At 42.4% G+C, this 15076-nt stretch overlaps 2 protein-coding genes across 2 annotated transcripts; both read left to right on the forward strand.

Annotated features, from left to right (window-relative positions):
* The first annotated feature begins 308 nt into the window (after nucleotides 1–308).
* Nucleotides 309–11426, forward strand: LOC111950793 (claudin-like protein ZF-A89). Its single transcript, XM_023968680.2, has 2 exons — nucleotides 309–957; nucleotides 10624–11426. The coding sequence occupies exons 1-2, from the start codon at nucleotides 482–484 to the stop codon at nucleotides 11264–11266; spliced, it is 1119 nt and encodes a 372-aa protein (XP_023824448.2). The 5' UTR covers nucleotides 309–481; the 3' UTR covers nucleotides 11267–11426.
* A 2313-nt stretch (nucleotides 11427–13739) lies between these two features.
* LOC111950817 (claudin-like protein ZF-A89) lies at nucleotides 13740–14623 on the forward strand. The gene has a single exon (XM_023968717.2). The coding sequence runs from the start codon at nucleotides 13841–13843 to the stop codon at nucleotides 14459–14461; it is 621 nt and encodes a 206-aa protein (XP_023824485.1). The 5' UTR covers nucleotides 13740–13840; the 3' UTR covers nucleotides 14462–14623.
* Nucleotides 14624–15076: the final 453 nt, after the last annotated feature.

Consider the following 15076-nt stretch of genomic DNA (forward strand, 5'->3'; position numbering starts at 1 on the left):
AAATTATATTACGTGAGCTAAACATACAAATAAAAAATGAAAACATTTATTAAATCATTTTCCTTAAAGTATATTTTTTATTACTAATGTTACTGTCCCCACTAAAACAAAAGAAATACTTAAACACATGTCATTGTAAACTTGAAACATTTAATTGAAATACTGGAGAAGTGAAGACCTTTAAGAGAGATAGAGAGAGTGAAAAAGTGAGATAGAGAGACCTGATTTCAAGCCCGGCCCTTCCCGTCTCTCCCTCCCTCCCTCCCTCCCAGAGGGGGAGGTCAGAAGAACCTGTTCTCCTGGTAGTCCTTCCCCACTTGGGACTCAGACCTAGAGCAGCACACACAGAAACACAACCACCCACTGTATTCAGATTAGACTGAGAGAAGACAAAGAACCTCTACATCACACAGAAAGGAAGACAAAAGGCTGTCCAGTATCACTCAGACCCACAGACAAACCAACGGCAATCGGATCTAAGATGGTGTCGGCTGGGCTACAGATGCTGGGCACTGCCCTGGGGATCATAGGCTGGATTGGGACCATCATTGTTTGTGCCATGCCMATGTGGAGGGTTACCGCCTTCATCGGCAGTAACATAGTCACCTCGCAGACCTCCTGGGAAGGTATCTGGATGARCTGCGTGGTCCAGAGCACGGGCCAGATGCAGTGTAAGGTCTACGACTCCATGCTGGCCTTGAGCTCTGACCTACAGGCCGCCAGAGCTCTGACCATCATTGCCATCCTCGCCGGCATTATTGCCATTCTGCTGGCCGTAGCCGGGGGCAAGTGCACCAACTGTGTGGAYAACGAGGCGGCCAAGGCTAAAGTGGGTGTGGCATCCGGGGTRGTGTTCATCATTGCCGGAGTTCTGTGCCTGATCCCTGTCTGCTGGACGGCCCACAGCATCATCCAGGACTTCTACAACCCRCTCCTGGTAAGCKCTCAGAAGAGGGAGCTAGGGGGGGCGCTCTACGTGGGCTGGGGGGCCGCTGCCCTGCTGCTGATTGGAGGGGGTTTGCTCTGCTGCAACTGCCCCGAGAAGGATGAGGGTTCCTACACCGCCAGGTACAACAAGGCTCCTCGCTCCGAGACCTCAGCAACGACCACTGGAAAGGACTTTGTCTGAGTGAGGAAGAGAGAGAAGAGAGGGAGGGAGTGAAGAAAGGGAGAGAAGTCTGTTTGCCATGAGAGACTGTCTGATCCAGCTGTGTATATATGTATTCTGAGTCACTATGGTGCTTCTGTATTACGAAGGTTTGAGGACAATATTTAACGGTGATGAGCGAACCACAGTGACTAAAGATTCCATGTAACTTAACATTGAAAGAGAACCAAACCCAAAGAGGAACTGAATTCCTTTAAACCAACCCCATGTAGTCTGCAGTTTTGTGTGTTTTGTATGTATTTTTATGTAAATATGTGTTTATTCTTGATTTTTTATTTCACCTTTATTTAACCAGGTAGGCTAGTTGAGAACAAGTTCTCATTTGCAACTGCGACCTGGCCAAGATGAAGCATAGCAATTCGACACATACAACAACACAGAGTTACACATGGAATAAACAAACGTACAGTCAATAACACAATAGAAAAAAAGTAGATTTACAGTGTGTGCAAATGAGGTAAGATAAGGGAGGTAAGGCAATCAATAGGCCATAGTGGTGAAATAATTATAATTTAGCAAATAAACACTGGAATGGTAGATGTGCAGAAGATGAATGTGCAAGTAGGGATACTGGGGTGCAAAGGAGCAAGATAAATAAATAAATACAGTATGGGGATGAGGTAGGTAGATAGATGGGCTGTTTACAGATGGGCTATGTACAGGTGCAGTGATCTGTGAGCTGCTCTGACAGCTGGTGCTTAAAGCTAGTGAGGGAGATATGAGTACATCATTGATGTATTCAGAGAAGAGTCGGCCCGAGAATTGAACCCTGWGGCACCCCCATAGAGACTGCCAGAGGTCCGGACAACAGGCCCTCCAATTTGACACACTGAACTCTATCAGAGAAGTAGTTGGTAAACCAGGCGAGGCAATCATTTGAGAAACCAAAGYTGTCAAGTCTGCCAATAAGAATGTGGTGATTGACAGAGTCGAAAGCCTTGGCCAGGTCGATGAATACGGCTGCACAGTAATGTCTCTTATCGATGGCAGTTATGATGTCGTTTAGGACCTTGAGCGTGGCTGAGGTGCACCCATGACCAGCTCTGAAACCAGATTGCATAGCGGAGAAGGTACGGTGGGATTCGAAATGGTCGGTAATCTGTTTGTTCACTTGGCTTTTGAAGACCTTAGAAAGGCAGGGCAGGATGGATATAGGTCTGTAACAGTTTGAGTCTAGAGTGTCTCCCCCCTTGTAAGGGGGGATGACGGCGGCAGCTTTCCAATCTTTGGGAATCTCAGACGATACGAAAGAGAGGTTGACCAGGCTAGTAATAGGGGTTGCAACAATTTTGGCAGATAATTTTAGAAAGAGAGGGTCCAGATTGTCTAGCCCGGCTGATTTGTAGGGGTCCAGATTTTGCAGCTCTTTCAGAACATCAGCTATCCGGATTTGGGTGAAGGAGAAATGGTGGGGGCTTTGGCTTGGTTGCTGTGGAGGGTGCCGGGCAGTTGACTGGGCCAGGGGTAGCCAGGTGGAAAGCATGTGTGTGTGTGCCTTTACACCTTTTGGCAGTGTGTTTTGTTAATTGTTTTATCCCAGCCATGTTTGTTACGGTTGTACATTATTATTTATACATGYTATTGTTAAAGGGATACTTTGGGATTTTGGCAATGAGGCCCTTTATCTACCTCCCCAAATTCATATGAACTTGTCTSTGCRTGTGATTTGAAGGMAKTYGCTAACTAGTGCTAGCGCAATTGCTAACTAGCTTTAGCGCARTGRCTGAAAGAAYATGAGYATCTGATAGCATGCTAGCAGATACCCACAGACTTCCATTAATTGTGCCAACACTAGTTGTTATTGGCTGGGGAAACCTCTAACTTCCTTCATATTGTACMCACAGAGACATACAATGGTATCCTTGATTTTATCTGACTCYGGAGAAGTAGATAAAGGGCTAAAGATAATGTTTCCCTTTAATATTGTAATTTGTCTTCATCTTTTTTTAAACACGTATGAGTTACAGTAGAGGGTTTTGAAACTGTAAATAAATATTTTTCAAATGAATTTGATTTTATGTTTTGATGGCATTTCATTCATCAACACCACATTCAACATGGAAACTTATTTTAGCTCTATTTCTATTAGATACATGTAACTAGCWAGTAAATATTCAACTATGACCGAAAAACAACATACACCTCCTGTTGCCCTCAGRACAGCCTCAATTCGTCAKGGCATGGACTCTACAAGGTGTCGAAAGCATTCCACAGGGATGCTGGCCCATGTTGACTCYAATGCTTCCCACASTTGTGTTAAGTTGGGTGGATGTACTTTGTGTGGTGGACCATTTTTGATACACATGGGAAACTGTTGAGAATGAAAAACCCAGMAGCGTTGCAGTTCTTGACACACCCAAACCAGTGTGCCCGGCACCTACTACCATACCCCGTTCAAAGGCTCTTAAATATTTTTGTCTTGCCAATTCACTCTCTGAATGGCACACATACACAATCCATGTCTCAATTGCCTCAAGGCTTAAAAATCCTTATTTAACCTGTTTCCTCCCCTTCATTTATACTGATTGAAGTGGATTTAACAAGTGACATCAATAAAGGATCATATCTTTCACTTGGATTCACCTGGTCAGTCTACAGTATGCCATGGTAAGATGCATGTTTTGTACCCTCAGTGTATTTCTCAGAAATTTTTCTTTCGATGTACTATCTAAATGACTGGCTATTAGTCATAACCTAAGGGAAGTTGCTTTGCATGTATCAGCTAACGAACACTATTTCCCTAGTCAAATTGCAGAGCAGGATTTTTGGGAACCATTTTGAACAAAGCCTGAAGAATATGAAACTCACTCCAACCCATTAGTATCGATCTTGAATTCAAATTGTTTGGAATATTCAAGATTACCCAACGAGTGTGTTGTAGTTTCGTCTTTTTGATATATACTATTTTTCCTCCATGCACCTGGAAATATCATTGTGTGTGTGAAGTACTCTTTTTTAAAGTGAACAAAGCCTGTTTGCAATAAAATAGAACTTGAGAAGGATCCATTGTCTTGACTCACCCATCAGGTCTAGGTGTGGCACAGCAGAGGAGTATGGGAGCACGTGGTACTGATAGTTCCAAACTCATTCTTTGTTCAAATAGGGAGCTTTAACTGCAAACAGGACTGGGGGTTGGGGTTGTATTTGAATAAGTACAACACTGCATATAATGATCTGATAAAAAAAATGTGTCTACAGAGTCTACATTGAAATGCCAGGTGATGTTTGAGAGAGAGAGAGAGAGAGATGGGTTGAGTGGAGTCAATTGTAATGAATACCTGACTACAACCGGTGTATTTTTAGCAGAGTAAAAGTGAGTGCTGCGTTCCTATTCTCAGTCTGCAAAAGTGAATTGGCATTCAAATCCGTAAGAGTCTATTGACACACCGGCGCATCAATCTAAGTAACATAAAAAAATCCCCATCAAAATCTGTCAGTATAAACTAGAGATAATTGTTCAAAACCKTATTCCTTATGATTTMTTTTTTGACTGTCTTTTTTGCCATTTATGAACGTGTCATTCAATGCGTTTCTATGGGCTATAGGAGTAAAGGCCAAAATCAATATTTCATCAAATCATTGTTTTATATATTKTTTTGATACCTAAAAGGGGTCCTAAAATTCGAAAATCATTGATAGAGATSACCATCTTAAAAAAAAATCCATATGTTAGCTTAGTACTTAGTATATAGTTAGTAGGCCAAAAGTTCCCAGATGTCGTTCTAAATTCGGCAAAATACAAAGTATACAAGSAGTGGACGCTATTTCCGTGCCTATAAAGCCCATAATGCAATTCTTCAAAAAATGGGCGTGGCTTCACAATGTTTTCAGATTTGATGAAAATGGCAGAAAATATGCAGCCGAAGTCCAGCGCGAGGGGATACAAATTCAATGCTTTAACTAATTATGACAAATGTTAAGGAATGTTATAAAGTAATGACTTTTCAAATAAGTTACGTTACACTTTATATTGGCTGACAATTTGTTAGCTATGCTATCCTTATGAACTGCATAGCATTACAGCAGTATGTACCGGTATGTATGTAGCAGCACCTACCTGTAGCACGCGCTCCAGCAGGTATATCTCTCTGGTCACCCCCAAAACCAATTCTTCCTTTGGCCGCCTCTCCTTCCAGTTCTCTGCTGCCAATGACTGGAACGAACTACAAAAATCTCTGAAACTGGAAACACTTATCTCCCTCACTAGCTTTAAGCACCAGCTGTCAGAGCAGCTCATAGATTACTGCACCTGTACATAGCCCATCTATAAATACTGTATTTATTTATTTATTTTGCTCCTTTGCACCCCATTATTTCTATCTCTACTTTACACTTTCTTCCACTGCAAACCAACCATTCCAGTGTTTTTTTTACTTGCTATATTGTATTTACTTCGCCACCATGGCCTTTTTTATATTTTTATTTATATATATATTTTATATATTTTGTTTGCCTTCACCTCCCTTATCTCACCTCACTTGCTCACATTGTATATAGACTTATTTTTCACTGTATTATTGACTGTATGTTTGTTTTACTCCATGTGTAACTATGTGTTGTTGTGTGTCGAACTGCTTTGCTTTATCTTGGCCAGGTCGCAATTGTAAATGAGAACGTGTTCTCAATTTGCCTACCTGGTTAAATAAAGGTGAAATAAAAAATAAATAAATGTTAGCTAGTTACCTAACATTAGTTGGCTACTAATATATCAACCTTACCAGGCAGTATATTAACCATATGCCATCTAACTAACTACCCAACGTTTATTGACTTGATTATTCACGTCATTCTTAACTAAGTGGTATAGTTGTTGTGCWTTCTCAATGGWCATTGTTCATTCTGTCTATCTTCTCRTCTGAGTGTGATGAATTGAACTGATGAATTTACAAACGCTCAACACCCTGCAGAATATAGCCGGTGTCAGTAAATGTTGGCAAAAGAAAAGTTATTCAATTGTTGCCAGCAGCACAGTTACAGTCACCAACGCTCTGGATAACATGAAAACAGCCTAACCAGCTCTGCTAGGGTGGTTCAAATTGTCAGAGTGATGTGTTCTCTCATTTGTGTCTGGAAGTAGCTAGCAAGCTAGYCAACGTTAGCCMGTTAGCTTGGGTGCTTGACTGCTGTTGTRAGGTCAGAACCCTCTGATSAACCCTACTYCTTGGCCAGAKCGTCCAGTGTGTGMACTCTGAACGCTCMGAGAGCGGAACRCTGAATTTACGAAGGGACAATCTGAACAATGCTCTGGATTTTCCTCTTTCAACCACATGAAATATGCAACCAAGATGAACTGAAATACTATCAGAAACATGTTGGGTCGTTTTGACAGCTTTTCATTTGTTTAAAACCCGTCAACAAAYTGATGTCATTYGGACATTTTTCATGCCACTCTCCTCATWTTGCCATTGGGCAGAGAGAAAGTTTACAGTTTTACAGCTAATTTCTTGCAATTCTACACATTTTGCCATGACTTATGCTACGTTCATGATCTGTGTGAGAGTGACTAACAAAATCAATGGGGGCCCCCTGGGCATGCTCACTGTGTGCCCGGGCAGTATTCAGCCATGATAACTACAAGTTTATATAATTGGCTAGACTAACAATCGTTTTWTGTTGTTGCTGGCCTTCTAGGCAGAGTTCCTCTGTCCAGTGTCTGTGTTCTTTTGCCAATCTTAATCTTKTCTTTTTATTGRCCAGTCTGAGATATGGCTTTTTCTTTGCAACTCTGCYTAGAAGACCAGCATCCCGGAGTCKCCTYTTCACTGTTTGACGTTGAGAATGGTGTTTTGCGGGTACTATTTAATGAAGCTGCCAGTTGAGGACTTGTGAGGCGTCTGTTTCTCAAACTAGACACTCTGATGTACTTGTCCTCTTGCTCAGTTGTGCACCGGGGCCTCCCACTCTTCTTTCGATTCTGGTTAGGGCCAGTTTGCGATGTTTTGTGAAGGGAGTAGTACACAGCATTCCACGAGATCTTCAGTTTCTTGGCAGTTTCTTGCATAGAATAGCCTTCATTTCTCAGAACAAGAATAGACTAACGAGTTTCAGAAGAAAGTTCTTTGTTTATGGCCATTTTGAGCCTGTAATCGAACCTACAAATTGTAATGCTCCGGATACGCAACTAGTCTAAAGAAGGCCAGTTTTATTGCTTCTTTAATCAGGACAACAGTTTGCAGCTGTGCGAACATAATTGCAAAAGGGTTTTCTAGTGATCAATTAGCCTTTTAAAATGATAATCTTGGAATATCCGACACAATGTGCCAATTGAAACACAGGAGTGATGGTTGCTGATAATGGGCCTCTGTACACCTATGTAGATATTCCATAAAGAAATATCTTGTTTCCAGCTACAATAGTCATTTACAACATTAACAATTTCTGCACTGTATTCCTGATCAATTTGATGTTATTTTAATGGACAAAAAATKTGCTATTCTTTCAAAAACAAGGACATTTCTAAGTGACCCCAAAYGTTTGAAYGGTAATGCATAATTCAAATSTGTTACAAAAATCGATACRTCCTTCTTAAAAACTACATTTAAATGTCAAAAGCCATTATTCTATGTGTGTACCCTTTACCACACTTGTTACAGTTTTTATTTAACTAGGCAAGTCRGYTAAGAACAAACTCTTATTTACAAGGACGTCCTACCCCGGGCCAAACCCGGACGACGCTGGGCYAATTGTGCACCATTCTACGGGACTCCCAATCAYGGCCGGATGTGATACAGCCTGGATTCGAACCAGGGACTGTAGTGACGCCTCTTGCACTGAGATGCAGTGCCTTAGACCACTGCGACTGGAACATGGTCTTGAATTATTAATTTCTTATACCTCGTATGAACTTAAAAGAAGTCAAGGCAACCTGAGTCCATCRACTTCWTAATTGGTTWCACAATTTAATTGCAGTATTAATTCATCAAATAATTAAGTGACAGTCAAAATATGAATCTTCAATATGGATCAAGAAACARCCTTCAAAATAAACCAATGAGTATGGCATCATGCTCAAGCAATACATAGCAGCAACTTATTGTCATTCACCATCAAGTCATAAACATACACATTCAATAACATTCAGTAACAGTCAATAACCGGTTTCAACCTTATACAAAGGTGGGAATATAGTGTTACAGAGAGGGGTCAGATCTTCCGTCTCAATTCACCTACATGCTCCAAAGTACCTGCCACTGCCGGAATAAMATTTGAGCATATTGTTTTCCTTTCTATGGWATCCAGCTTCTCCTGGTGGATATGACAGACAGCAACATGGTCAATCTGCTTTGTGTCATTGTTGAGCGYAGCCACTTSTTCAACCTCCATGTCAACCAAATTAAGTTAGAATGCAGTTAAAAACGTTTGTGAAAGCACTTGGGCTACCGTCAGCAAAGATGAGGAGTCGAATCGATCTCTTCGCGATGTTAATTGCTATGCAACATGCTTCACCAGACTGCTTTATAACTAAAATTCCAAATGATGACCTGTTCATCCTCTTCTTCTGCCTCAACATGGGCGGAGCTCTCRCTCATGTTGCTTTACTAACTGCCTCTGACCCCTGCCATGACAACCAAAAKAAATCAAAATGCAGGTAACAACTGTTTTGTTATGTAGACACCAGTCAAAAGTTTAGAAACACCTACTCATTCAAGCGTTTTTTCTTTATTTTTTGAATAATGGTGAAGACATAAAAAAATGAAATAACACATATGGAATAATTTAGTAACCACAAAAGTGTCAAACAAATCAAAATATATTTTATATTTGAGATTATTCAAAGTAGCCACCCTTGGCCTTGATGACAGCTTTGCACACTCTTGGCATTCTCTCAACCAGCTTCACCTGGAATGCTTTTCCAAAAAGTCTTGAAGGAGTTCCCACATATGCTGAGCACTTGCTGGCTGCTTTTCCTTCACTCTGCAGTCCAACTAATCCCAAACCATCTCAATCGGGTTGAGGTCRGGTGATTGTGGAGGCCAGGTCATCTGCTGCAGCACTCCATCACTCTCCTTCTTGGTCAAATAGCCCTTACACAGCCTGGAGATGTGTTGGGTCATTGTCCTGTTGAAAAACAAATGATAGTCCAACTAAGCGCAAACCAGATGGGATGGCGTATCGCTGCAGAATGCTGTGGTAGCCATGCTGGTTAAGTGTGCCTTGAATTCTAAATAAACAGTGTCACCAACAAAGCACCCCCACACCATTACCCCACCTCCATGCTTCACGTTAGGAACCACACATGCAGAGATCATCCGTTCACCTACTCTGTTTCTCACAAAGACAAGGCGGTTGGAACCAAAGATCTCAAATTTGGACTCATCAGATCAAAGAACAGATTTCCACTGGTCTAATGTYCATTGCTCGTGTTTCTTGGCCCAAACAAGTCTATTCTTATTATTGGTGTCCTTTAKTAGTGGTTCCTTTGCAGCAATTCGACCATGAAGGCCTGATTCACGCAGTCTCCTCTGAACAGTTGATGTTGAGATGTGTCTGTTACTTGAACTCTGTGAAGAACTTGTTTGGGCTGCAATTTCCGAGGCGGGTAACTCTAATGAACTTATCCTCTGCAGCAGAGGTAACTGTGGGTCTTCCTTTCCTGTGGCGGTCCTCATGAGGGCCAGTTTCATCGTAGCGCTTGATGTTTTTTGCGACTGCACTTGAAGGAACTTTCAAAGTTCTTGAAATGTTCCGGATTGACTGACCTTCATGTCTTAAAGTAAYGATGGACAGTCATATCTCTTTGTTTTTTTACCAAAATATAGGGCTATCTTCAGTATACCACCCCTACCTTGTCACAACACAACTGATTAGCTCAAATGTATTAAGAAGGAAAGAAATTCCACTAATGTACTTTTAACAAGGCACACCTGTTGCATTCCACGTGACTACCTCATGAAGCTGGTTGAGAGAATGCCAAGAGTGTGCAAAGCTGTCATCAAGGCAAAGGGTAGCTACTTTGAAGAATCTAATCTAAATATTTGTATTTGTTTAACACTTTTTTGGTTACTACATGATTCCATATGTGTTATTTCATAGTTTTGATGTCTTCCCTTTTATTCTACAATGTAGAAAATAGTMAAATATAAAAATAAAACTTGAATGAGTAGGTGTGTCCAAACTTTTGTAATCAGATTGTTACTGAGTTTGGGTAATCCAAAAGTTACGTTACGGATTACAATTTTGAACAGATAACTAGTAACTGCAACAGATTACATTTAGAAAGTAACCTACCCAACCCTGGTTAATTGTGAGCAACACTACAGGCAGACTGGCCACGTTTATTAGTTCAGTGGGTGTGTATCGTCCAATAAACATCCACAGGTGCTTTCAATCGGCTCAATTAGTGACCACACCCTGGCAGGTGGGTATATAGGTTGGGGTCTGTAGCCTCACTACAACCATAACACTGCTACACACGGGTCCTTCTGGGTTTACGTGAGGCTTGCTTGCGTACAGAGATCGAAAGCTATGGCCTCCGCCGGTCTCCAGATTCTGAGCATCGTCCTGGCTCTTATCGGTTGGCTAGGGGACATTGTCATCTGTGCGCTCCCCATGTGGAAGGTGACTGCTTTCATAGGCAACAACATTGTGACGGCGCAGATGTTCTGGGAAGGCCTGTGGATGAACTGCGTGACGCAGAGCACGGGCCAGATGCAGTGTAAAGTCTACGATTCCATGCTAGCTCTCCCTCAGGACCTCCAGGCCGCCAGAGCTCTGGTGATCATCTCCATCCTCGTGGGCTTGCTCGGCATCCTGCTCTCCATGGCAGGCGGGAAGTGCACCAACTGCATCGAGGACGAGGAGGCCAAGTCCAAGGTGGCCATCGCATCCGGCGTGTTTTTCCTGGTCTCTGGCGTCCTCTGCCTGATCCCAGTGTCCTGGTCTGCCAACACCGTTATCAGGGACTTCTACAACCCGCTGCTCACGGACGCGCAGAGGAGAGAGCTGGGAGCTTCACTGTTCATCGGCTGGGGCTCTGCTGGCCTGATGCTCATCGGGGGTATGCTTCTCTGCTGCCAGTGTGCCCAGCGTGAGGAGAGTGGGTACTCTGCCAAATATTCTGCCCCTCGCTTCACTGCCAGTAGAAGGGCCCATGTCTGACAGATTAACACTTAAATGTAACAGTTTTTTTTATGGACATTTCACGCTTGTGTAGTCTGAACGAGGGTAAATCTGTTTCTCTTCAACACTTGACAAGGATGATTTGAATATTTTAGCTTAACAGCTTCATTGCTTTAATAAATTTATATTTTAATGCTTATCATTCGTTCTTGAATTGTAACATTTGAAGAGTAGTTTTCAGTAGGCTAGGTCTCATGGTATAGTTAACCTGCGTGTCAGTCACAATCTGCTCATGGTCAACTCCAGTAGGCCTATTAGGCAACAGTATACTAGTCCCCTAAAGCAGACAAATGTAAGTAGGTATCTCACTTCAATGGTTCTGCGCAGGTATTTGTTGTGCAGCCTTGACAGAACCACTACGGCGACAACTTTTCTGTGTCTTTACTCAATGAGCACAGTGCTTATAAGTAACTGAAACTCGTACAGACAAAATATAGTTGTGCACATTAGTTCAAGTAAATGTGAATAAATAGTTTGCAGTCTAACAAAGCTGTAACATTTTCAGCTTTTGACAATTTCTCAATTGCACTAAATTCAATGTGTTAAGGATGTACATCTGTCTGCTATAAAATGGTATAGCTGTTCTCAAACGGACACCATGTGACTGTCTTGAATACAAAGGGTGAACTGTTACAATTTACCCCTACTCCTGGGTCAGTAACAGGGCTTTGGGTGACATGTAAGTTTGAATTGAGAACTTGGTTAACTTTGAGGYAGAATTTAAATGACTTGCGCTCCATTAACTGGCCCTTCATCTGACCTAAATGTTTGGCCTTTAGTTTGCCTTTTAGTTTGGCCTTCAGTCACAGTTGAGTGTTATGGTAGTCCTGGGGTACAGGCTTGGTGGTCCCTTGGGTTTGTTACAACTGACCATTAGCTAGCTTACAATTTAGCTTTAACTTTAGCATTGCTAAATTAAATCATATCTATACATACTGGTTATACACCTGATGTTTTAATTTTAAAAAAGCCGGTAATGCCATTACAAAAACAAACTACTTACCTCAATCTTTTGTTCAATCAGATCAGAGTATCTCAGGGTCTAGCGTCTTCATATGACGGTTGAGGACTAAACAGCATGTGCACAGTGAGTCTGGTTCTACCTTGTTCCCGATTGGTGATATTTAGTGTTCCAACTATCCCCAGTTAGGACACTAATCTCAAATGTATTTATTTTTACTACCGGGGTGACTGTCTCTCCCTGATGTGTAGATGTCCCTGCTAGAGCATTTCCACTGTGCTTTCTTGGAGCCAGGCCATATGGGGTCATCACTAGTTAACAGCCACAAAGTAAAACCCTTCCTGTTTCTACAATTTCTCTTAATCTGTTTTTTTTTTTTATATATAAATGCCCCCACACATTTTTGGCATATACAGCAACCCACTGACTTAGTGGAAGCCAGATGGTCAAAAAGACAGCAAAGGCCCTTATCARGATTGTGTAAGGTACAGGCAAACATGCTGTTATCAAATAATATAGGCCTTCCCAAAGAAATGTAGGCCTAGTATACAAAATAAGAATGCAAATTCTGAAACAACCAAAGTCTCAAACAAATGTTTCTACTAGAAAATTGTTGCTTTGTATGTTTACTTTTCTTTTGAAAATCCTTGATTTTTCTACAGTTGCCTTATATAGGCCTATAAAGGTGGGAAGGGATGAAAGGATGGGTGCATATGAAAAGTATTCTAACAGGGCCATATCCTAATTTGCACACATGGGAATGTGATTTTGGTTGTCAGATGTTAAATGGATGATCTACCAAGGAGGGGATTCGATTATCTAGCCCACGTTGCCCTGGTGGGAAGAGATTGCATTTGTTTCGGAACCGGGCTGCCACCCAGGCATGAGACAGGTGCCCCACTCTGGCCGATGACAAAGTCCAGTCAMAACAAAAGTGACATGGTTAAGCACATGGAGTAATGAGTAGGATTCTGTCATTTCACACGCAAAAGTGATTGCTTTTGATAAAACACTATCTGYCTTCCCAATGAAAACTAGTTTWGAAAATTCCAAMATATTTTACGTAAAAGACATTGTTGTAGCCTTATGTCCTGAACAATGCACCACGTTGCCTTGTTGACAACATGAMTGAGGACAGATTACTGTCTGATTTGGAATGGGCGCTCCGCCCTCACCGCTTTTACCCAGTTCAAGTCAYGAGCCATAGACTGGTGCACTGCAGGTCAGCTTAATCAAACTTCCTCAGTGGATACAACTGCCTGTGTTTGGTTGACATGCTTCCAATGAATGAGCTTGTACTATTAGCCTCACAGCTTGTATCAATTATGGTTAATTATGTAAGCTACATTCCACAGGTGGCAGCGAAATTCAGACCAATACTATAGGCAGACTGGGCAATTTATTATTTCKGTGGGTGTGTATAGCCAATAAACATCAACAGGTGCTTTCAATYGGCTTAATTAATCACCACACCCTGGTAGGTGGGTATATAGGTTGGAGTCTGTAGCTTTACTACTTCAGCAAGTGTTTCTCTGCTAAACACGGGTCTTTTAGGTTTTATGTAAATCTTGGCTGACTACAGAGTGAAAGTTATGTCTTCCGCTGGTCTCCAGATTCTGGGCATYTYCCTGGCTATTATTGGTTGGCTTGGGGACATTGTCGTCTGCGTGCTCCCCATGTGGAAGGTGACGGCTTTCGTAGGCAACAACATYGTGACTGCACAGACCTTCTGGGAAGGCCTGTGGATGAAYTGCGTACARCAGAGCACGGGCCAGATGCAGTGTAAGGTCTACGACTCCATGTTAGCTCTCCCCCAGGACCTCCAGGCTGCCAGAGCTCTGGTGATCATCTCCATCCTCGTGGCCGTGATMGGCATCCTACTCTCCGTGGCAGGCGGGAAGTGCACCAACTGCATYGAGGACGAGGAGGCCAAGTCCAARGTGGCCATCGCATCCRGCGTGTKYTTCCTAGTCGCTGGCGTCCTCTGCCTGATCCCAGTGTCCTGGTCCGCCAACACTGTTATCAGGGACTTYTACAACCCRCTGCTCACTGACGCGCAGAGGAGAGAGCTGGGAGCTTCACTGTTCATCGGCTGGGCCTCTGCTGGCCTRATGCTCATCGGGGGTGTSCTTCTCTGCTGCCAGTGCCCCCTGCGCGAAGAGCGGGGGTACTCTGCCAAATATTCMGCCCCCAATGGAGGGGCCTACGTCTGACAAAATGAACACTTGTTTTACATGGCTGCGTTTGGTGCAGTACAAATGATTCAAGTTCTTCGATTCACTTCAGTGCACCTGGACATTTGTCAAAAGGCAATTGTAATCCACTTTTTTATCTAGTGTTTTCATTTAACTGCTTTAATAAATATTTTAATGTTCTTGAATTGCAACATTTGAAATGTTTTGTTTCAAGTAGGTGCGGTCTCATGGTATAGACAAGGGTTTAACTTGTTTTCACTCACAATTTAATCATGATCATTTTAATCAGACATTTAAGTAGGTAAACTAATTTAAATGGTTCTCTAGGGGGTTGTGTGAACAGATTGACAACCAGACTTTTCCATCCAATTTCAATTGTTTTAACTTTACTCCAAATAGTTTAGGAAATACAAGATGCCATCAAATGTCCAGAACCCCCTTGAGGAATAATGTGCTGACAGGTCCTGGCCTTCATCATGATGGGCACCATCATGATCTGTGCCCTGCCCATGTGGAAGGTCCCAGCCTTTGTCAGAGCCAACATTGTAACCGCCCAGGTGTTACGGGAATGGTTATGGATGAACTGTAGGATCCAGAGCATAGGTCACATGCAAAGTCTACACTTTCTCCTGT

Source organism: Salvelinus sp. IW2-2015, linkage group LG23, assembly GCF_002910315.2.
Source record: "Salvelinus sp. IW2-2015 linkage group LG23, ASM291031v2, whole genome shotgun sequence".
NCBI classification, from domain to species: domain Eukaryota; kingdom Metazoa; phylum Chordata; class Actinopteri; order Salmoniformes; family Salmonidae; genus Salvelinus; species Salvelinus sp. IW2-2015.